The sequence below is a fragment of the Phalacrocorax aristotelis genome, chromosome 3 (genome assembly GCF_949628215.1).
Source record: "Phalacrocorax aristotelis chromosome 3, bGulAri2.1, whole genome shotgun sequence".
In the NCBI taxonomy this organism is placed as follows: Eukaryota; Metazoa; Chordata; class Aves; order Suliformes; family Phalacrocoracidae; genus Phalacrocorax; species Phalacrocorax aristotelis.
This window is the reverse complement of record NC_134278.1, coordinates 74,207,529-74,232,052: the sequence shown is the minus strand read 5'-3', so window position 1 is coordinate 74,232,052 and position 24,524 is coordinate 74,207,529. Positions and strand designations below refer to the sequence as shown.

Here is a 24,524-nt window from a genome sequence, read left to right as displayed (position 1 = left end):
AGTTGCATCTGTTATGTTCAGATTTTGCATATAAACTAGTTACATAAACTCTATAAACCTTTTTTGTCACTGATTGAAAAACACTCAATTCTCAGTTTTCTGTTAACAAAGCCCCCTACCTGCAATCAAGTCATGATTCCCTGTTCTGTTGTGCTGTGTCACCTCTGAGTTGCTTCTAATTCCCTTTCACAGCTTTCAGTTTGTATCCTGCCTTGAAGGCAACTCTGAATCCCTTCCCTTGTCTCCCTCTGCTCCGTGATCAGGGCTGTCTCCTGGCCTCACATGCTCTGCCAAGCAAATCCTGACTAAATGATGGAGTTTGAAAACAGGATGATCATGGTAGAATCTGCATTTGTGAGACAGGATATCTATTACTCGCTCGTTAAGAGATTCAGGGCAGGCTCTCCTCTCTGAAAAATACAGGGTTTGTACTACTTCCCTATGTGACAAAGAGTCTGTAAAGACTGATTTTGAAAATGGTGTTTCATCAAAGACTTAGGGATGCTGAGCTAAGCAGCATTACAAAGGTGACTTGTATGCATCTAACTCACTCTTGTTACTCACATCAACTAGACCTCTCTGAGATGGCCCAGAGCAGAGATGGTCTGAATGTCTCTACTTACTTAGGAGTTTGTCCTGCCCTTCAGGAGAGGTGTTGGAACACAATGTCCCACCTGAGCCATGATGGGATGAGGTGATCAAGACAACTTCATCCTGTGTTTGCTTTTGTTTATCCTCCTTCAACCTGGAGGAATATTAACAAATGTGCGGATGGGCAAGCTTGCTCCATGCTAAAAGACACCAGAGATCCCGTTTCTTTACGGGCCTTGCACAGTGCTTTTAAAAAGAAGCTTGAAGATGTCTGCAATAATGCATAACACACTTGCAAAAACATACGTAAAATTAAGATACCTTTATAGTAAAGGAAATAGCTGTGTTTCTTGCAGTCCAGTGTATTTGCACGGCATTGAGCGTTCCTAGATTTTTATGTATGTCTTACGTAAACAAGGTATATCTTTCCTAGAAAACTGAATAGGCAGAAAATTCCTGCTGCAATTTTAGTGGCATGGCCTTATATGTACAATGTAATAATCCAGTCCTTTTAGATTAATTCCTTCCAAATGAGAACCATAGGCCACGAATCCCTGTAATTACACTGTTTTTTCCGATGTTGTCCAAGACTTGTCTGTCCACAGTGTGATGTTATTTGCCAAGCATAATTTCAGATGTTGCATGTGCTATATTTAAAAAATATTCATCCTCTTTTGTTAGTCCAGCTTTACAAAATTCAAAAAGAAAACCATCTGCAAAAACATCTCTTTAACTAATTTTACCATGAGAGTTGTGGTGGTGCTGAAGATAATTATACTAGAGATAGAAAATATACTTGTTCTTTGTTGCTTGGCAAGTAGAATTAGTTAATCATAGCACAAGTTTCTCATAAAAGTCTTCTGGATTATAGGTTTCTGTCACAAAATCTAGGAGTTGATTCCAATTTACGTATCCCAAGGTTGCCATATCTGAGCTGTTTCTAAGTAGAATTGATCTTCACAGTGCTTCTGTTTAAATTGTGCAGCATGTTCTCTGAAAGTCATGATCCTTCCCTGCCTTTCAGGCTCGCACAGATGGAAAGGACCAATGGCTCCTTCCTCACAGACAGTAGCTCCACCACAGGAAGTGTGTAAGTAACTCATACTCATTAAGGCTGCCAGGAACTTTGCTTATAGCTGCATGGTATAATCTTCATAAGTTGTAACACAGGACTTAGACCCAGGGGAACTAGCTAGTAAGTATGACACTAAGGATGCCTGTATAAATGTCATTATTCCAAGCACCAGTTGTAGTAATTGGTGATGTTCTGATGATGTCAGGGAACACTAAATTAGTCACCCATTCTGCCTCAAAAGGGACGACATTTCATATGACTGGAAAAAAGTCACAGTTCTATAGGTTCTAGTTTGTATTCCTTTTCTGCTTTTATCAGATTAGAAAAGAAATCTTTCTATGTCAAAGTGGACAATGGAGTGGGTCGATAGTTTGTGAGAAATCCCAGGAAAATATTCTCATTGAAAAAATTTTTTAAAATCTATATTGAAGGTTCCACAGAGCCAAACAGTGTTGCTGCTACTTTCTTAGATTTCAGTTTGGCAGCTGCTGATCTGTTTGTACTTGGGGATATAAACATAGTCCAACATTAATTTTACCAACACCATTTTCTTTTTTGAATTATGTGTCACTTTTATGGTAAAAGCCTTCATTAAAATGCATTGATGAACCTGGAAAGCATAGAACCCCTTAAATTACTGATGAATTAAATATTATTTTTCTCAATGTAGAAATATATGAATGTTTTAACCTCAGTGTATCATCAGTTCTGTTCGTTAAATCAGCGTAGTAGGATTCCCCCCTTTTAAGTTATTAATGGATGTCATCAGCTTTTTAAAGAGGAAACAGAAATTGTTCTTGTTCAGCTTTAGTTAGGAAATGCTGTTGTTCTCAATACTTTCATTTACTGTTTTAAAATCTAATCATGAAATTATTCTACCCATGAATATACTATTTGAGATTTTAAAAATTTTCCTTCAGAGAAGCACTTGTGATCATCTTTAAATGTTTCCTCCTTCCTGCTTAATTAACTCTATTTACATAACTAATAAAACTTTTTTCATATGTAATTCTTCTCATGTGTTTCTGTCGTTGTTAGGCTCACCAATGACAGAAATGCAGCCAAACTATTCCCTTTTCATTTCCCTTCCAAAAAAAAAAAAAAAAAGGCAGCAAACTACTGCTACTTGGCAGGGAAAGCTGAAAACTTGAAAGCAGCTAAATACTCATACACTTGATCAAATTGTTTATTTCGCAATTAATGAGTCTACTCATATACAAAGACCAAACAGCCATCCATCCCAATGGTAAAAAGGGGTGTATTCGCTTAATTTTTGCTGGAAAATTAGCTGTTGATTTTAATGCAGTTTCCCCATTCACCTATAAAAGTGAACTTCATCTTAAGAAAAAGAATTAACATGGTGAACTTATGTACCGATATGTGAGAGGGACTTCTGAATTTGGCTCTCAGTCCTGTTGTCAAAAGGGGACTGTTACACAAACAAAATATGCAGATATTTAGAGGCCAGGGAGGACAAGGAAGTAACATCTGTACCAAATGGCACCTTCTGTTTTATTTGCAAGTAATAATGCATGCTTTCGTTAAGGTACATACCAAAGTACTCACAGAATTCCAAACAACTGTGGTTTAAAGCTTGGAGTTAAACTATTGCAGGGATCTACACAGCTATGAAGTTTGGATCCCAGTTTGGATCATAAGTCACCTACAGATGGAACATTAGGAGTTTAGAATTATAGTTATTCTTATTGTTTAAATGCAGTTCGACATAGAAATGAGCATGGTGTAATCGCTCTTTATAGACTGAATTTGAAGGAGCAATCTGAAACTTGGATGCACATTTTTTCAGCTCAGATGCCCATGCTGGAAACCTACCTGAGCAAAATATCATTTTCCTATGGTATTCTTCCAAACAGTCAGGAGACGATCACTGGTTTGGAAATCAAATTCTCTGGTTCTCACAATTGGAGTTCTGTTCCATAATCTTATTTTTATCAGTTCTCAAGAGTTCTTCAGTTTACTGTGAACCTAGAAAAGAGGCATAGTTGCACTTAACATTGGAAAATTACTGCTTCAGTCTTGTCAGGTTAACAAGTTTGACAACAATAATTTTAACACTCTTCATGCTCCAAAGAGTATGAGTAAGAAGTTGTCTACATTTGAATGACAAGAAAAGAACTTCTACCTTCAGTTAAACATCGTGAATTTTTTTGCAGGAATGTTCTGCAATATGCCATTTGGTTAAAAAACATTCAAAGAAACTTCTTGGTTTTTAACTAACCTGTTCTCTTGAGTGTCATTATGACTACTTCTGTCTCCCTAACTAAGCCTTTCTAGCCGTCCCCTCCCCTAAGGGTATGCGAATTCCATTAAAGAAACACATTTTCCTCAATTGGAAAAATATTTGTAGATAGCAAAAAAAAAGGTCATAGTTTCTACTATAATATGTCCAGCTTCTTTACAAACATTCTAATGATCTCATACATGGGTTTTCTGATAGAAATACATTGAACAAAAATGTTCTTCCTTGATGTCATCTTCTCCATACATTAGGGAGTTCTAAATGTTTAGGCTAGACTGTCGTGATGAATTTTCTTTGGCTTTAATTCATGCAAAAACATCTATGTCTCAAAAGCAGACTGGCCTCTTCACAATTGAAGGTGAGCATAAAGAAGAATTGAAGACTTTGCAACAAAGAATGATAAATAGTTTTCCTAACAGAAAGCTGTGCCTCACAATTTGACAAATCATGGTGTAGTAGAATGAAAAGGCAAAAAACTTTGCTAGGAAATAGGACAAGAACGTAACCCTCTTATTCCTGTGTATGTGCAAACTATCCTATCTAGCCCATACTGAAGTTAAGTGCACTGGACATCGTATGAATAATTTCTGTATAACTAAGAGATCTTTTCTCATTAATGTGATTACCACCAGTCATCATCACGTCTGCAGCACTGTTGATGCCACTTTACACTCAACTGAAATTTTATTTGTTAGGGAGCTGTGCATTCGGGTGCAGGAGTAGGAACAAGCAGTGAAGAGCAGTGGTACTTTCAGCTGGCATTGCCACTCAGTGTGTCATAAGTCAAACCGGAGCCCCAGTATGTAGTACCTGAATACTTTGACATGATGTAAGTGGTTAAAAAGCAACTTGTCACAATGAGAAATCAGTTCCACATGATGATAAAATTTGGACAAGTAAGGTAAAGACAAAGCATTTTAGAGTACCTTCTTGAACCTTATTCTAATATTTCTTATAGCACCAGTAGGTCAAGATACACTTTATTTGGACTAGAATGCATGGTGCACATGGACAGCCACAGGAAAAATTAAAATGATCAGTGAAGGAGGATCACAAATACCCACAGCTTAATATCTGAAATCTAATTTAACAATCAGTTTCCTTAATCAGATAAAATAATACACTGATGAAAAGCGTTGTCAGGAAATCTGAATTTTTTTTTCCACAGTGTAGTCTTGATGCAAGGGAAGTTATATGCAACATTGACTCTTGTTTCCTCCATGCATAATGCATGCTTTGGAATAGACCTCTTGAAAATACATATCAACAAAAACAACAGGATATCTCAAAGGCCATTTCCCTTGGTTTCCTTGTTGGGGTGTTCTTTTCCCTTGAGATATACTTCTTTCAAGTCTGACCTCCTGGGATGTCATTTTTACTGCTTTCTACTATGGTGAAATGCTGAAAAGCAACTGCAGTCTCTGCTGTTGAAGGACTTTGTGTACTTCCAGCTTTTTCTCGAAGCATGCAGGGTCTCCAGGAGAATAACCACCAAGAGGGACGACAAATTTATTTTGATGTTGTGCTTTTATTTTGATTACTGATTGCCATCTCCACCGATTCTGCAAAAGAGAGTCCCGGTTCCTCAAAATGAAAGTGTGTGTGTGCCATAGAGCATGTGTCACTCCCTTATGTTGTAGGTCATTGTGAAGCCCTGCCCTGGGACTCCTGTGCTACTAATGAATCTGTCTTAATTAGTCATGAGGTTTGCTGGTGCAGGTTTAAGGTTCGGGGTTTTTGAACCAGTAATTTTGCAAGACAGACCAGAGCTGGAACACATCGTAAAAATAGACTTTTCCTTCAGAAGACTTCTTTTATCAGGCACTTCCTCCAGCCTGCTGTCAGTTGCAAGGTGTGATCCCCCAAAAAAGATCAGTCAGTATTGACAGTCTGTCCTGTGCAGACTCTGAGACTCTGAACCAGTGAGAGAGGAGAGAAATGAGATTTTCTCTGGACTGAATAATTGGGAGTGCAAACTATTAAATTATCTAGAATCCTTCCTGAACAATTTGTATTTAGCTGTGTTGATCTCACCTACTCGACCACAATACAGACAAAAGTATCTAAGCATTAACTGGGTAAACTCTTTCTTTGCTTTATTAGTTTCATTAAAAAATGAAGTTACACCTAATGTATAATCTTGACAGAATTTCAGATTTAATGAATTCAAATAAATATAATAAATCCAGCTTTACAGAGCCCTATTAAAAAAAAAAATCCATTTCAGATGACCTACATAGTTGTTTATACATTAATTCATCATCTTAAAATGTAGAGAGCAGCTTTTTGATGCCTAATTAAAACAACCAGACTAAACTACTTGTCAGGAAAAGTTCACGTGATCAACATCAAGACCCTTGCACAAAAGAAGGCTGTATGTGTAGCTACACTGTATCATTTAAATTAATATGTAAACAGTGTTTTGAAACTGAATGATAAAGCTGCATTCTCTCTCTAGTCTGCTTCAACACACTGTTTCTGTGCTCGCTGAAGATGTGACACTGAATTGACAGCACTTCCCAGCTTAGTGCAGCTGTTCCAGTCACGTTTTGCAGGGCTGTAGGATCCCTGCTGCAGACAGCAGAGTTTGAAGCCCCAAAAGGGATTACTTCACTTTGGCAAAAATTTAATTATAAGGGGTTGGGTTTTTTTTACCAAGATGGTTAAAGGGTACAATGGAGAAGTACTATGAGTTTTCATTACCACATCAGGACCTGGTCCAAACTTCATTAACTGCACTAGTACTTGCTTAAGTTTTGACTAATGCAAAATAACAAAGGAAGTGATGACATGTTTCCCTGAGATCACTCAAGCAGTGGAGAAGAGAAAGCAGTTAGGGGCTTTTTTCTGTAGGTAATGGGAAAAAAAGGAACACTGATCTGTTTGTTTTTCAGCTAACACTGTCAGATATCCCCTGTATTTTTGAGGGACTTAAATACACATGCAACCTCAATTGTATTTTAATTATATAGCTATATTGAATGAAAAATTCATTACATTTATTCATTTGTGTGGGAAGATCAGTATTGTTGTTTCTTCTTGTGAGCATTGTACTGACTACAGCCGAGACAGGTAAGAAATGAGGGAATGTGTATTACTTCCTTTAAACTTCCAACTCATTGTTAAAAGTGGAAGAACTCACTAATTAGGTTCCTGTTTCAATTTTACATGTAAACTTCCTGCAAACCAGTAGTAAATCACAAACATTAGGATGAAGGAAAGTGATATGTAACCAGAGCTCTGTGGGGAGATGTCTTCATACCTGACTGTTTTTAACCCTTATGTCGTAAATGAACTTATGTGGAATAGAATGTCATGAACTTCTGAAGTGGGTAGAACTGTCACCGGCTATAATTTTCTTTTGCTTTGGTTTGGGTTTTTTACGTATAGTGTTACTTGATGCACATTTGTTTGATTATAATAGTCTAGATTTTCAAATCTCGTTGACAAGTCAGAAAGTGGAAGACCACATGATAGCTTTGGGTAGATAGTGAATAGCTATCCTTGAGAAGAAATAGTTCATTCTACCACAGGATTAGTCTTCAGTAAAAAGGTGGTCTTAAGCAGTACTACAAAGAACCACATCACTTTGCTGCATGATGGAAGTGGTTTTCTGAGAGAGAGACCCCATGAATCAGTTTTTATTAAATCTGTGTTTATTTTGGCTTGCTTCTAATACTGGTGATGCTTTTAAATGGGTATTGATGTACTGAGCTACCAAAAAAATCTTGGTTCAGCAGGATAAAATAGGGTCTTCCATTACACAAACAGTATGTTTGCAACTCTCATTTGTTCCTGTCACAGGCATCTACTCCCTTTGCCCCAAGAGCTTGAATTTATTTCTGAGAAAAATCCCAATCCATGTGCATGGCCTGTAAAACACCTGATGTGTTTTACTTGTGCATGCACTTATTTATAGTTCATTTGTCACCACAGAAATAACTTTTGTTTCTTCCAGGCTATACATTTCTAAATAACTGGTTTTACTATTCATTCAAATGGGACTGTACGTTTGGATCTTTTGTGATGAAAGATGTTAAATTGACTGACAGGCAATTTTTAAAAGCCTCTTGAAAAGCTCCGTTATGCTTTTACTTGGAAAATAAATACTTTGCATATAATTAACTTCCTAATTTTTTTGTATGTGCTTTCAAAGGCTCTCCTTGAGAATACTTTTCATTATGTCAGACTGCAATCACTTAATAGCAGAATTCGTAGCTGCTTCTTTCCAACAATTGTAGGGAAAAGGTCAGCACAATAAATATTTTTAGTATGAAGAAGTCTCTTTTCTAAATGATATCTGAATATGTATATATATATACACACACACACTGCTTGTGTTTTTCTCTCTGTTGTTGACCATGCTTTAACTGTAGATGATCTTTAGTATAAAGTTTGTAGGGACAGTACTTCACAGTATTGTAAGGTATGCAGTCTCTGTTTTGTAGTGAAGCAAAGAAGAGAATTTAAGCAAGGTTTTCTTCAGCATTCATACTGCTGCAGCAATTTCTCTCTTAAAAACCATGACTAGTGTATGTTTTTCTGCTGCTGATTTATCCTTTTTGAGTTAAGCAAGCAAGCGAACTATTCTGAGGACATGGTATCCTTCACTTTCTATCCATCTGACTTTTCTTATGGAGAAAAGCCAGCAACTGGGGAAGAAACACGCACCTATATAAAAGCAAACTCATTTGGACATTATAGCATATTTGAAACTGTCAGGACGTCTGTGTCTCCTTACCAGAAGGTAATTTCTGTGTGAGTCGGGAGAAGGACAGTGTTATAGGTTATTCCTGTTCCTCAATCTGTAAGGAGATCTGCTACCCTTGAACAGTTTCAAGGTACCACATGTGTATATCAAAACAAGGGAAAAAAAACTGGAAATATAATGCTAATTCAAAACCTATAGCATTATTTTTGCAGCCTTGTCAGTCCCTTTGTGCTGTGCAGAGTGTTAGCTAGATACTTGGTAATTCATTATTCTATGACTTCTTGAAGAATTCTGTGGGGATTTTTTGTCTCTAATTTTATTATGTAAATTGAGAACACCAAAATTATTTTCTAAAGACTATTAAAAATGTCACCTATTTATGGAAAAAAAAAAAAAGGAACTATCAGATAGCTTGTTTGGTTTTATTTATTTTTAAGGCTTTCCAAATCAGTCATTTTTTGTTTATATTGTCTCAGATTCTTGCTTTCACTATTTCTTTTCAAATAACCAACAGCATTTGTTCCTTATGCATACGTTAAAGTAAGCTGGTCTTCTACACTACTACAGATCAGTCTTTTTCCTGTGCATTGTATGTTTACATGGGTTTTGTAGTGTATTGTTTAGAAACAACTCATAAAAATTTTAATACAATTTGCTGGCACACAGATCTGAGACTTATATGCTAGATTCCTGCTCTCTTAGTCCTTTTTCATAAACAAACAAAAACCCTCAGCTTGACAAAGATGTTTGCTCACATAATAAATGTTTTACTGCTCTGTCTTTATCTGTGTCATTTTATTGCCCTAGAGAGGATGAGCATGCCCTTATCCAGCAGTATTGTCAGACGCTGGGCGGAGAGTCACCTGTGAGTCAGCCACAGAGTCCTGCTGAGATACTGAAGTCAGTGGAAAAGGAAGAGCGAGGAGAGTTGGAGCGCATCATTGCTGACCTCGAGGAAGAGCAAAGGTCTCATAATCATCCTACCTGGTGTCTGAATTGTCACCTCATTTTTGTTTGAGCCATCCATTAACCATGTACAGTTCTTGGAGAATGAGAAGAGATGGATGATTTGGGGGGCGGGACGGACAGACACAAAAACAAAACCAAAAAAAACACACAAAAAAGAAAAAACATATCGAGGCATATGTCATGCACAGTTTGATGCTGTTAGGTAGAAGAGGGGGGGTCTGTGATAAAATACCTTCATTTCACCTCTACTTTATTGTTTGTTTTATAGGCTTTTTCCCCACAAACCCAGTCAAGACATTGTCTTTGTATGAGCTACCTGTGTTCTCTAGTTGGAGGTGGTGATAACATAATTTGATCTAAGGATGTTTTTTGCTTTAATTTGCTTAAGTCATCATTCTCCTCCTCTTTTCAATATACCAGGAGTCTGCAGATAGAATATGAGCAACTAAAGGAGCAACACCTTCGGAGAGGAATAAACCCTCTTGCATCACCTCCTGACTCCATTGTGTCACCTCAGCATGCTTCTGAAGATGCCGAGCTCATTGCTGAAGCTAAACTCCTGAGGCAACACAAAGGTCGCCTGGAAGCAAGGATGCAAATACTGGAGGATCACAATAAACAATTGGAGTCACAGCTTCACCGGCTACGGCAGCTACTTGAGCAGGTAAGTATACGCTGATGTCTTTCCCCCATGTTGTTTCTGCATGATGGATTTCTTGGTGGAACAAAGGCACTGGAATTTTACTGCAAATATTTTCACCACACTAGCTTGGTCTGTTGCACTTAGTTATTTCTAGGATTAAGAGATATTCTTTCCTACCGTCTAGTATAAACCATGGTGAAAGTCAAATGAGCACAAGATGACTACAAGTGCTGGAGTGATCGTAGTAACTTCTGACATATTGAGAATAACACAAAAGTATGCAAAAAATTTTCATTAATTAAAAAGCGGGGGAAGAATATATATACCCTATTCCAAATAGTAGTGCCAGTCGCAGCCTGTATTTGACTTCAGTTTTCCTATTTTTCCTTAAATAATTTGTTTCTTTATTGTCATGGTGAGTTACTGAAATATTTCTTAGCATGCCAAAGACCCATAGCCAAAGATATGTCTAAAATGCAAAGGAGCAATTCATGCCATTAAAAATCCAGTTCCTCTTGAGTAGCAGATTTAGACAGATAAGCTACAGCAAAATGGTCTGCTCACAAGTAATGCTGAAGGCAAGAGCCTTTTAGCAAATATCAGTGGCTAGAGATTGCAGGGTTTCTTTGGGGGAAGAAATGACTGCTTTTTAAGTCAGCGTACGCACATCTAGATTATAAAAGTAACAGCAGCAACATCTGCAAGGTGTTGTTAGAAATGTTAGTTTGTACTATATCGTGTGTGGAAGCTTGAATGATGAAGAGAAGTTTGTGCAAATGTTTCCTCCTAAGTAATTGTTATGTTTGGGTCAGAGTCCAGTAAGGCAAATGATTCGTGCCTTCCATGATTCAGGCTCTACATAGTAGAGGATTTAACTAAGCCAAGAAACATCACATAAACCAGGTATCAAAATGGCATAAATTCCTACTGTAGATGATAATCTTTATCACTGTGATGAGAGTGTGTGTTTGTTTGTTTGTTTGTTTCACTGGCTTTGTCATGTTTCTAGGCAGTTTTGGCTGAATAGCAATAAGATGCATCTGTTCCAATGGCTTCCCTAGCCCTCTAGCAGGGTGTTTTTGTTGTTAATGTCATTCTAGTATCTTTAATCAGTATTTGAGTAGCTTAAATATTTAACAGGGAAGATAACAACTGATGCAACTGTTAACAGTCATTCACAAAATAAATATCTTGAGAACTGTGGGCAGCATTAGGTGTTTCAGAGAGGGGTGTAAAATCTCCAAAGAAACAGCTGTAGAACAGAAGCACAGAAGTTCTGCCAAACCCACAGTCACTTTCAGCTTAGTGCTTAAAGCAGGAACACGTTCACCCTCTAAAAATCTCTCTTCTCTAATGTAGCTGTGGATAATATTTACCTCTTTCACTGCTTGAGGAAGGACATTAGCTAGAAGCCAGCTGAGGATCTAAGTATATTTATTTGTTTCTTTTGCTTTTATTGGCTGGCCCAATTATTTGTAGTGGATATAAGGAATACCTTTTCTCATTAATGAGATGGATGATTTGAGTAGAAGATTCTCGTAAGTCCCAATGTCAAAATATATAACTACTCTGTAATTTCTGTAATAATAGTTATCGTTTTACAGCAATTTCTTTGCTGTGACTGGCATTTCATGCCATCTGTGTTTGTCTTCTGTCAACAATGTCTCTCCATTTCTCTTCTCCACTCAGACTGCTGACTGTTGTTTAGCTTTGTAACTTGCCACTGAATCGAAAATACAGGGACTTCTTTGTCTGAAAGATATGGAGTAAGTCTGCCTACATACAGATATCTGGGTAGAGAATTAATGAAACTTAGAAACTTCCCTGTAGTAACTGTTTAATCTAGATGAGAGCATTCTACGACATTCTTTGGGGAGCAGCTTTAGCAGAAATATGCTTGCCTCCTCCAGGTAACAATTCTGAGGTTACGATACTATTTTTATTTTAGCAAGCCCAAAGGATTGGTGGCTGTCACACGATGTTGCCATTTTTGTCTGCCTGATTGATTATAGTGCCAAAGAGGAAGGTGAAACAGAACTGACCTGTGACAACTTTGATATCAACATGTTAATCATACAGAGAAGAAAAAAAACCAAATCCATTTACACTTTTCTGTCTTCAGCCCTTTTAGATAATGCATGTGCAAAGTAGAAGTAAGACTTGTTACGAAGGTTATTTAAAGTCTGTTTGGATTTTTCTCTGCTTGTCTGAGCTAGTGAATAAGGGTTTCATATTGGATTTGATATTGAAGTTAACAGGAGCTAAAATCATCTGTCAATGGCTATACGATCAAACTCTCAAAGAGAGTAAATAGGAACTGCAGCTCCCTCTCCAACTGAAAGCAGAGGAGTTTTATCAAAAGAGCAGAAGAGACTGTTTCTTTTGTGGCTGGGAGAGTAGGTCTGGAATAAGAAGAAAATGGGACAATAAGTCTGGAACAAGAAGAAACATCTGTAATGGATGTGGAAAGGGAATGGCCTTTTTGATTCAGAGGTTGGGGGGAGTTTTCTGTTTTGTTTTGTTGGTTTTTTTTACCAAAAGCAACAGAAGTCAAGGGAAGAACGGGTATGTTTCATCTACCCATTAAGCCACAGAGCACTTCAGGCTATTCTTTGGGAAAGACACCAGAAGGGAGGGACAGTTAAATAAGGTGCTGTAGATCAAAATTGGTTAAAATAAGCGTCTCACTTGAAATGCTTTAAAAACTGCTGTAACACAGAAAAATCCCTCAATTTCAGAGTTTTCTGGAGAAGAACTTATCTGTCCCTTTGTATCTTTATTTGATTTTGCGTAAAAAAGAAGCTTGAAAGCTCCCAGACACTGGAGTTGAAACTTCCCTCTCATCCCTGTAGAGGTGTGCTCAAACCCTCTGCTTTTATTCAGGAAGAAGCAACAGGGGTGTAGTAACATTTGGGGCTATTTTCTTATGGTTTCTGGCTTAAGGGCTGTCTTCTAGGTGGTTTTGAATAAGAAGGCATGAACTTTATGGTGCCTGAAGGAGGTCGATGAAGGAAGTGATCAGATTTTGTAGATGTTACACAACTGGGTCAAGCAGAATATGATTTTCTACAGTTGTTTTTTTTTCCTCAGGTTCTGTCCCAGTAAAGCTGTCAAATCATGTAAATACATGCACCTATATCCTCAATGATTTTGCATTTTTCAGTATCTATTTATTATATTAAGGCATTTATGCCACTACCAGAACCCTTCCCTTTCTGCTCCAAACCCCACTTTTCATTTGCTTAACTGTATCATCCTGATTTTGGAAGAAGAGGGTTTTGGGTTGTTTTGCCTTTTCTTGTTCTTGCCGCCACTGGAACTGTGTAGTGTAACATTTACCAGTATAATTAAATGAAAATGAAGTACTTGGACACTGTCGTCTGATTAGAAGAGCATGTGGTTTTTAGGTTCTTGTTTTAGTTCGTGAGGTTTTTGGTGTATGTATTTTTTTTTTATTCCAACTGCAATATTTCATTCTGACTGCTGCAGCAATATATGTTACATCAATGTAAAGTATTCCATGCATGCTTTTTTTGCTCTCAGTTTATCCACTGTTAGAGTCCTCATGCTGTGCAAGGTTTTTTTGTCATTTGCAATTGTACTCCTAAGTGGTACTAAATAACCTTCACTACTAACTCATCATTTCAGTTCGTAGGCATCGCCTTTCTATCCTAATTGATCTTGACTTTACAGTGCCTCACTATCCTTGATCTAGTCTCTGTGTTGCTGTACCACAGTTTTGTTCAAGACCAGCACTGATCTTCCTTCCTCAGCCACCCCAAGTCACCTCTGCACCATTTGTTCACAGTTGCTGCTGGAAGAGGGACAGAGATCCAGTCCAGGTGCAAGTCTGTATTTTGGATGATTCAAATTCTTTCTGTCCATCTGTTTTGTGGGTGGGCAAGCAGCCACTCTGGTGCTGGAGTTAGCCTTGTTGTTCTGTACTGAAGTAACTCTTAACCTTTGGAGAGTTGGCTTCATCTCTTTACCATCTTGAACAGAGGTTCCTGGCTATACAGAATTATCCAGAGTTGGTTACCCCAGGCTTGGCCTATTTAAAGGCACCACACTCATTTTACCTAGGCCCGGTAGCTGGGTTGAAGTGTAATGCAGGATAGCAAATTACTTAACTACTTGATAGGCATTCACTGTCCATAGGAGTTTCTTGATGGTAAAATCCTTGGCTGGCTTGAAAACATTTATATTTTTCTTTGTCTTCTATATGTAGAACAGTATTTCTTGATTTATTCTTTGTCAGAGCTGGAAGTTGGTATTGTCATGCTGAAAGAGAGATGAGACTTGGAGGAGAAAAAAGATGTTTGCTGAGTGCTCAAGGAGACATTTCCTTCTGTTTCTTACCACTGTGTATGGAAGAAAAAGTATCTTTCATTGTACAACAGTCTTCAGTTTTGCTGAAGATTTATTTTCTTTTTTACCTTGAAGTTGTCTCAAAAAATGAAATATCGCACTTAAGGCTCTGCAAAGGAGCAAACTTGTGCGCAAATTAACTGCCATTCTCTATATTACCTCTTTACATTAAGTCTCATAGATGTTATAGGTACTTGTTCGGTGTCGGTTTCAAAAAGATCCTAAAGAAAAAGATTATTTTTTTTTTTATTACTTCTGTATCTGCTTTTGACAGGTTTACTTAAATAATCTGCTCTTTAAGCTGTCTGGAAGTAATCTGATGATTTGCAGTCGAAAAGATAAATGATAGGGGCAACCATTTTAGCTAAGATTCTATAACTCCCTCAGGTGTAAATTCTGTTTCACGTGCTTCTGTTTTTCGGAGCAATGACTTCTGGAGCTCAAATACTGTGTTACTACTCTCTTCCTCAAAGGATTTCTTACAAGAAGGAAGGAAAAGAGGGAAAAAAATACCTGAACAAGATCGCTTCTGATATTTCTCAGTTATAGTGAAGAAGTCTTATGGTCTTTTCTTATTTCATGTCCATATATGTATACTTATACATAATCTCCAGCACATACATGGTTGTAGCTAAATGTAATTTGGAACTTGTGTGTTTAATTCTTCAGGTAAATTTAAGAGTCCAGAAAGACTTGCCTACAACACAGTTCCTCCTAATAATTTTCTGGAGATTACATAGTACATAGTTTTCCTATAAATTTGGTGTCCTCTACACTATTGAGAATCAGCGTCAGCAGGAGCAATGTCTAGCTACCACTTTGTAGATGTAACAAAGTTCTCTTGAATCTTCTGTCTTCACTCAGCTTGATTGTGAAGGAGTTTAACAGCTGTTTCTAAGCATGATCAGTCATCCTAGTAAAGCTTCTTAGGGGACCTTAGCTGAATGTCCTCTGTTATGTCTATATCTGTACATACATATACAACCCAAATGATACCATTGTGTAGTCTTTCTGCATAGCTGGACCGAGAGCCTTGGCAAACTTTGAGTTGTACACGACACTGTGTTTCTATTGTGTGTTCTTGCAACAGAACATTGTTTTTAAAAAGACCATCAACTCATAAGAATCACACTTAAGCCTAAATTTTCTTTTAACGTGTTGTCAGTTAGGGTTCTCCCCCCCAGAAGTTGTATAGACCTAAGCCAACTTTCAATAGTTTGGAGAACAAACGAGAAAGAGCACATAAAAAAGGAAAGGAGCAGGAAAAATGCACAGAAGCCAACACTTAAATTCTATAGATAAGATTTATCTAAATTTGGGTATTATTGTCTCTATTATAGCCTGAGTCAGACGCCCGGGTTAATGGCGCCTCCCCCTGTGCTTCACCCCAGCACTCTGCCCTCGGCTACCCACTCGAGCAAGAGACAAGCTCACAGTTTCATCAGACAGGTAAGTATTTTGATCAGATAATGTGCTGTGTGGGTCTACAGGTGACTGCTGAGTAGTTTTGTTGGCCTCTTCCTGAAAAGAATCATAAATAAAAAGAAACTGATCTTTGTGATGCTACTGGAAACAAGACTTGCTGGAGCTGTTGCTTCCCCACACTTGCAAAGAGCTGCAGTATCACAAAAATCCATGTAACTCTGAATTATGGATTTCTGTCCATAGACTCCTTGGCCTTATCCATTTTGAGCAAGTGAATTTAGTGGGCAAATCAATCCTCACCAAAAGGGGAACCAGATTTCATTGGACTGAAATAGCCAACAGCTGTTTGTCCTACAATACACACATGCACCCAAGTAATCTGTCAGATACAGGAACAAATGTCCAAAGCTTGTAATCGAAGCTTCCTGATGGCTGCTTTAAAAATTCACGGGTATCCTCTGCTTATCCTGATATTTTGATAACCCCACCCCTCAATGACTTAAGGAATTATTGAGTCTTCCAGTATACAGCCTCTGCATGTGAGGGGGATTTCTCTCTTGAAAGATTATTTTAAATTCTCCAATATCAGAACTCACTAATTCCACTGGGAATTAGCAGAAATAACCACAGACCACTGAATGCTCAAAAATAGGGGAAAAAAGGAAAAGATTTTTCTCTAATTATCTTAAGTGCAATTTCCTCCCTGTTTTTTTTTCAAGCCTTTGTGTCATAGATGACAAAATTATTTTATTTCTATGGAAAACAGGAAATATATACTCTTGCATACTGAAAAGTTTTCATTCAGCATTGACATGTGTTTTTACTTTAATTTATCTGGAAATACATGGAACTTATTGGAGTCTGATTTAATGCAATGGTAGATTTATGAGAGGTGCTGTCTAATAACACTGCCAGGAACAGAGCTGTTGTATTCCCTAACCATTTCCTTGGCTAATTTTAAGCAGCATTTAAAAAAAAAAAATGGCAAGGAGGACACTAGCAAAATTGCTGGTGCATACTGGATAAAGACCATCAAAAGATTAATGTTTTTTTCAGAAAAAGAATGGTGTATTCGCTCTGAAAGTTACATGACAAATTATTTGAAAATGGAACAGAATTTTAATTGAGCAGCTACTGAGTATAATTTCCTCATCTTGTAAACCTTTTATTTTAACTGTAAATTCTTATATACTGCTCCTTCTTGGCAATTTCTTCTGGTTAAATCTTGGGTGCAATTGTTAAGCTTTAATAAAAGAGAAATGAGTTCTGCTGCAAATCAGTAATATAACTTTCACCTCCTCTCCCAAGGCTGGCAATTATCAATGACAGTTCCTGCACAGTAAGTTACAAAGGCTTCAGGTAGTGGTTTCTCTTGAAATATAAAGGAGTATTTAACTAGAAGGTTGGATGAGAATGACTTTGATAATGTTGACTCTTTTTTTCTCCTCTCATTACTAAATTCATTGCTCTCTTTTGTTGTCATATCTGCAGATGACTTGTTAGTTCCACCTCATGATACCAACACAGATCTAACAGATGTTATGGAGCAAATCAACAGCACATTTCCAGCTTGCTGCTGTAAGTGTAACAAAATATGACTTAGTATTGAATTTGAGGCAGTCTTTGAAAAAAAAAAAAAAGGTAATTCTTGTGGTGTTGACTAGGAAAAAAAACCTTCTCTCAGATTTCTTGACAAGATAGGCAAGCTACATAATTCTGTTCTTTAAAGTTCCTCAACCAACACTATTTGTGAAGGTAAATAAGCAAATATTCTCATGTTTTAAGTGGAAGTGATTCACTATAAGAAAAGCCTGGAGCTCCATAAGGAATTTCCAGCTGTGCCGACATAAGGGAGAAGAGACGTAGAATCCCATTAGCTGCTGATACAAACCTATGTAGAACTTAAGTGAATGTAGATTCAGAAATTCTGAATGCTGTTTCTCTAATATAACTTGGAAAAAAAAAAGGCCTTAGACAACAGGAGGGGCCATAGCCCAACCCTGACTGCCTGAACTAGTTATTGAACTAGTCATTAATTGACCAGAGGAAATAACTGTTAACACAGCACATAACACCTTTACCTGCTTAAAAGCATTGAAAGTTGATATTTTTTTGTTCAATGTCTAATTAAAGAGAGATCAAAAGGAAAACCAATTGGTTTCCTATGCATGGCTTATATCAGGCATACTTCACATTTCCACTGATCCTGTTCCTTGCAGAGTGTCACTGCACTTACAAGAGTGAGCAGCTCTCTCTGGTTCCAGCAGTATTTCATACAGATTGTTGGTTTTGGCAGGGGAGGTGAAGTGGCACTTTGTTATTCATGTATTTTGTTTTTTTAAAAATTCATGCATACATATGCATCATCACTTTCAGCTCTTTTGCCTTAGAAAAACAGTAGTGAAAACCTTGATATATTCTTAAATTTTCAACAGTTCTTTCAAATGAAATCTAATAACGATGGTCAGTTTTAAAAGGCACAGGTGAGAGGGAGGGTGTTTACGCCCAGTCCTTTTGGAAGCATCGAGCTTGAACTCTATTCTATTTTGTAAATAAATTTCATTAAAGTACCCCTTTTCTGTCTTGCATGTACATTGCTTGGCTGTGAAGAACTGCATCAAAGATGCACTTTGCACATTTTGAGAAAGCAAATTAGGATCTAGCAAAAAGGGTTTTGTTTAGGCAGTCCTTTGATATTTTCAGTAAGTTGAATAATTCGGAGCCCATTGCTTTGTAAATTAAGGATTTGATTCTAAGGAGCATCTCTTCTTGAAGTCAACAGCTAGCGGAGCTACTCACCACAGCTCAAGGGTGTGTATGTATACAAATCAGTAGAGAAAATGCAAGTCAAGTATCAATTTTTGTTTTTGCAAATTCCTGTCTTGCATGTATAAGCAGTACAGCAGCTACTGGACATTTGGCCCAAATTAATTTACAGCAAATTTACAGAAATACTCCCTTGCATTCCTGTGTCAGGGCAAGCTTGATAATGATGTCTGCTCTCCACTACCAGGAAACACGGGGGGAAAAAAAATCCAGCATCAGTAAAACAATATTCCCAGATGAGGGAGAATGGGACAGCAAGTGAAAACCGTGGCCCCACATCCTCTCATATTCTGAAGCATTTCTGAGCATTTAGGATTAAAAGAAGTCACAGTTTCAAATTTCATGTGATTTTTCCCTTTGTCATTGACATGCTGCTGTAGAAATCAAACCACACCAGTATGCCCTATCTAGTAGGTACAAGCTATGTTTGCTCTTCTGTCATTCTATAATATCTCTTACTTAGGAGATTTACTAGGAGTATATTTTTTTTAACCACGTAAGATTCACATACTGGTTTAGAAGCCTGGAATGAGGATTATTAGTCTGGTCTTCTCAACAGAGTGCATTAAAGTCAATGAGTTTTGCTGGGGGAGATCATGATAGACTGTCTAGTCCACTATCTTTTCCTGTGGCTATTTGAGATGGATCTGTTTTTCTGGATGGGCAGTTGTCCAGCCTGTTCTGTAAGACTTCCAGTCACACAGACTCCACGGACTCCCTAGGCAATCTGTTTTAAGAGCATCACTGTATTCCTGATCTTAAAAAATAATATTCTTACCCTTTTTAATTATACCCACGCTAAATTTTATTCAAACATCCCTTATGTTCAATGTATCATGTACATTTAAAACAAACAAAAGCTATTTTTCCACCACCTCATCACTACTGATCTCTCCTACCTTGGCCGCAGCTTTTGTTAAGGACAGTTCCGAGCCTCTGAGCCTTACATAGGTCATGTTTATCCCATCTTGACTGTAAAATAAAGCCAGTCTTCTTATTTGCTGTATTTGTTTTGATGGCTTTCAAGTTATAATTAATCTTGAAATCAGCAATTCCACTTAGTCCAAATATCCCTTATGAATCAGTTATTCATATAGTAAGGCCAGCACTGCTCTTAATGAGGTTTGGGGGGTTTTTTTGGTCCCCAGACCCTTTGATAATGGATATAATGCCTCTTTTTCTGCCTTGTTTATGAGGTTGGCCTTCAGAACTAGGCAGGTGTGCAACACTGGGCAGAATTCTTGCCTTTGCATCCGAGTGAGTTCCAGGGCATTCTGAACAGATTATATTATCATTCAGCACTCAGAGATCTATATGGTTGCAAATGGTAAAAAAGGAACAATTAATATAATCTATATATTCGTGATGCTATAAACTTGTTACAAGAAAAGTAAATTTGTAAAGAAAGTTATGTATAGACCATTACAACACACTTCGAGTTAAATGTTGATTTTTTTAAGATAGCCAGTTTCAGGAAAATATGTACTACATAAGAACAGAAAGATTCCTTTGTTTTTAAACTACCAAGATGCAGAACCATGTACATTTCTAACTTTCTTTTGTTTTTCCTATTTGCAGCAAGTTTCACTGGCAGACCACAGGTATGAGACATGTTTACATGCTTGCATAGCCATTGGAAACAAAGTACAGAAAGTGTAAAAGTTCCATTAAAGCCAAGTGGCAGGGTTTTTTTTATTGTGTTTTTTCCCTAGAGGTCTATTTGGAAGCTAGACCAGTGTAACAGGAAGGCTAAATTCTGGAATATGCCGGTTAATAGACAATTCCTGCTAGTTCACGCATTACCAGAGATACTATGGTGTGCAGTTCTGGGTTGCTGACCAGATGGAATCAGCCCAAATCTATCAGGGCCAATTAGTTCTAAGCCAGCATCAGCTCTCTGCAAGACCAAAACTAGTTCTTGAAAAGACTTCCATATCTCCTTGTGTCCTGGTGTCCATTGGTTCAGTTCCAAGAGCTATGGGCACCAGGGCACGAAGGTCGAGAGCCACACAGCATCTTAGGCATTAGATTAATATACCTTCTCCCAGTAGGCAACCGCTTTAGAAACCGAAAGCAGCAATCTGGCTACTGGAAAGTCTAACTGGTATCAACGGCCAGTTAAATTTCTGCTATAAGTAACAGAAATAGGAAGAACACTTGCTATAGGTTTAGAGTCCACAGGTGACAAATAAAGAATGGCATAATCTTGTGTCATTGTAGAGTTCTTTTCATTGTTAACTAAGTTTTAAAGACTTCCACAAATTGCTGTGTGAGACTTGAGAAGAATTAAGTGGTAGGGAAAGAGTCTGCTTCCCCAAATTGCTTCACCTTGTCCCTTAATCCGCAGTTTGCAAGGTCAGACCTCCCCAAAATGAATATCTAAAAATTCAGAAGTATTGCTGTGCAAAGGCTTTCTTGGACCGCAGTATCTGGGATAGTAGGGTTGCTCTCCCAAACAGGAATTCCTAAAGAGAATAGGATGAATCATGCCCCACACTCAGTTAACTCAGACTTTGTGTTTCAGTCTCTGGATAAGTTAAATTAGTGAATTAAACTAGCATTTTCCAGAAATCCTTCCTCTAAGCAGGCACAGAGAGAGCTTTTGGTGTTACCAGTGAATAATATTAACTTTCCTGAAAAAGCATTTGATTATTTTTTCAAATACAGGATGATTCCCAAATGGTCTCACTGCAAATCTACCCTTCCTTTTGGAATGTGCCATTAGAGGAGGCACGTTTGTCTGTTCAGGAACAGAATCCTGAAGCAGGAGCCTGGAAATAAGCATCGTCTTTGAAGGGGCCAAGTCCAAATCCAGACTCTGTATATTCTCAATTTTTACCACTTAGGTTTCAGATAGGACAGTAGCTTGCCTAAACTTTTTTTCTATGGGTGCAGAACATGGAGAGTCTACAAGTTATATTTACTGCTCTATAGACTAACATCCTCTGGGCCTTACTCCACAAGAATTTTAAAGACTGCAGTATAGTAAAACAAGGTTTCTCTTAACTACATGACTCAGTGATTTGCCGAGTCTTGGGCTAATACGTCTAAATTTTTAAAGTACAGTGGTTTTTTAAGATGATACCGGAGTCCTTAACTGACTGAGCACAGAGTATTTAGAGCTTTCTCTGTGCATGTTAATGTGGTACTGACATGGTTATTTCTCATCATGACAGGCAATGTGAAGCGTTCACTTGGACATTGACCAGTGCTTCCTGATGTGCAGTACAGCCCTTTTCTACAAACCACCAGTCGCGAGTTCCACTTCATCAGAAGGCTGCATGGGACCCTGGAACATGCTGTTTGCTCTGACTGCGTGTTCTACTTGAAATAGTAAAACACTGAATACCCAAAGACGAGGATGTTGTTTTTATAGTATTGGGGTTTTTTTTTTTCTTCTTCTTCTTCTTCCCTTTCTATGCAACTGTAAATTAATGAGCAGTGGAGTATTTGTCACTGATTTGTATAAATATACAGCCGCGGGAAAAGGGGCGCAGGGGCTTTATATACGTTCTTTTTGATAATCGTAAAGAGAACTGCGTAAGGAGTTTGGAGCAAAATGTTACATTTATACATTCCTTTCAGCTCTTTTCTTTTACGTTGTAAAATACCCTTAGTTATATTCTCACACATTTAATATTCTGTACTGATTATTTATATGCTAACCATCCAACCACATGGATTTTAGAGTACCCTTGAATTGTTTTCAGGATTGGCATATGAAGTTCCCATAATCTGCATTATTGTTACTGGTTAACAAAAATTGCTGTTGGGTGAAAGCTACAGTATTTTAACTCCATTAAACAAGGTAAATTCTCATTTTGAGTCATAATCATCATCCTCGTGCACCAAGATAGTATTTTTAACATTCTTTTCGTTATTTCCAGCCAACACACTCCACTTGGAGGATTATTTTTTAAGTGTTACTTTATTTTGAATCAGGAGATAGCTAAAAAGAGGACTTAGATGATAGCTTAAGTTGTTTTTAGTAAGGTCTGCGTTAGTGTAATCGTTCCCAACTTTGTTGAGAGACAAAACTTCACTGTTCCCTGCTGTGCCAAACTTGCTTCAAGTTTTGGAGTTTGCAGTCTGTGAAGTAAAGCTGGTTTCCATGAGATCCCCTTCTGATGATCTAAACACACACCAGTGTTTTGTCTGCCTCTTGGAAATGAAGAGACAATTAGAAAGCCCTTTCCAATACTATTAGCAGTGGAACATTTTCTTCAAAACTGCAATGCACTTAAATATTACCTTTTGGCATTGTAATCTTGCAACTCATCTTTATCTTCGAAATCATTTATTTATGTACTTCACGTAAGGTTAATTAGGGAAGGTTATGTCACTGATCAGCTGATCTCAAGTTTTAAAATTATCACAAGAGATTTTAATGCCTTCAGAGTTTACAACACTGCATGGACACTTGCTTTAAAATCGGGACATACTTTTAATTGGTAAAACTGCATGCAATATACTTCATGTATAGTGGAGAGAAACTAAACTGTGATATTAATTATTACTGAAGAAAAAAAAATATCTCAAAATGGTATTGGAAGAGTTGTAAATTCTCTACTGCAACCGAAAAAATGCTAGGGGACATTAAGACAGCAGGTCAGGAATTTCTACTGTTTTTGTGAAGTCCTGCCAGCTAGATTGTCCTGCACCCACAGTATTCGCTCTTGGGTGCTGCTGCTCAAGGAGTGATTTGGGCACAGCGCTGACCACATTCTAGTGTTGGCTCCGGTGACAGTTCTTTCTGAACCCTTTGGCAAATTATTTAACCACTCTGCCTCTGGTTTTCCATCTGTAAAATGGGGATGATAGTACTTACCTCTCAGAGGTGTTGTAGGGCTTGCTTAGTTAGTGTCTGAAAAGCTCTATATAAATGCTAAATATTACTCCTGCGTGAGTGGAGCAAAATTGTCAAGGTGGGAAGAGAAGATGCTGGCTCCTATAAATGCTTCATCTGTTAAAAAAAAATAGTGTAGTTATTTTGAGAAGAAAAAAACCCACATTTTGCAGAAGAGGAAAGCCATGACCACCTTTCTACCTCAGACCTATCTTCATGAGTAGTATTGGAAATAGCTTTATATTATGTTCTCTGCAAAGTACTTCGCTTTTATCAAGCTACATCATGCTCTAGGCAAAGAATCCTTAAAAATATCCCCCTACATAAGTAAAAGAGGTCTCAGTAGTGAATTTGGTGGCTTTTTTTTTGTTCTGATATGAGGTTATGTATAAAGTTGTTTTTCTGCCTGTGTTTGTATGCATCCTTTGTCCTCTGCTGCCAAGTAAATGCTACTTCAAACACTACATTGTAACATTCTTCCTCTGAGACAATAATAAATAAAAGGAATATATTGCAGTAACATGAGAAAAAAGTACGGAGTTCTTTCAAGTTTTGTGGTCTTCAGGGATGGCTAAATGCTGAAAACTTCATTCTGAAAGAGATCAGTTTTAACACAGGAGTGCTCTTGTAGTCCATTTCTATGTGCTAGCACTTTTGGAGTGTGGTTTGCATTTATAAATGAGACGAAGCAGTGTTCTCCCCATAAATCTGTGCATATTTTCTCCAGTTTTCCATCTTTAGCGATTTAGTCTGGAATCCTTTTCAGTTTCACAACAGATTTTAAATTTGATGACTGAGAGCAGACTGCTT

The 24,524-nt window shown here is 37.6% G+C and overlaps 1 protein-coding gene across 6 annotated transcripts in view; it reads left to right on the top strand.

Annotated features, from left to right (window-relative positions):
* Positions 1 to 24,234, top strand: part of UTRN (utrophin) — a 390,409-nt gene extending 366,175 nt beyond the window's left edge. For all 6 annotated transcript variants that reach the window (XM_075088021.1, XM_075088020.1, XM_075088019.1 and 3 more), the window contains 7 exons: positions 1,616 to 1,681; positions 9,445 to 9,603; positions 10,027 to 10,270; positions 15,958 to 16,066; positions 17,534 to 17,620; positions 20,447 to 20,469; positions 22,045 to 24,234. In XM_075088021.1, the coding sequence (XP_074944122.1) occupies positions 1,616 to 1,681; positions 9,445 to 9,603; positions 10,027 to 10,270; positions 15,958 to 16,066; positions 17,534 to 17,620; positions 20,447 to 20,469; positions 22,045 to 22,053 (697 nt within the window). In that variant the 3' untranslated portion in view covers positions 22,054 to 24,234. The remainder of the gene's footprint in view (positions 1 to 1,615; positions 1,682 to 9,444; positions 9,604 to 10,026; positions 10,271 to 15,957; positions 16,067 to 17,533; positions 17,621 to 20,446; positions 20,470 to 22,044) is intronic.
* Positions 24,235 to 24,524: the final 290 nt, after the last annotated feature.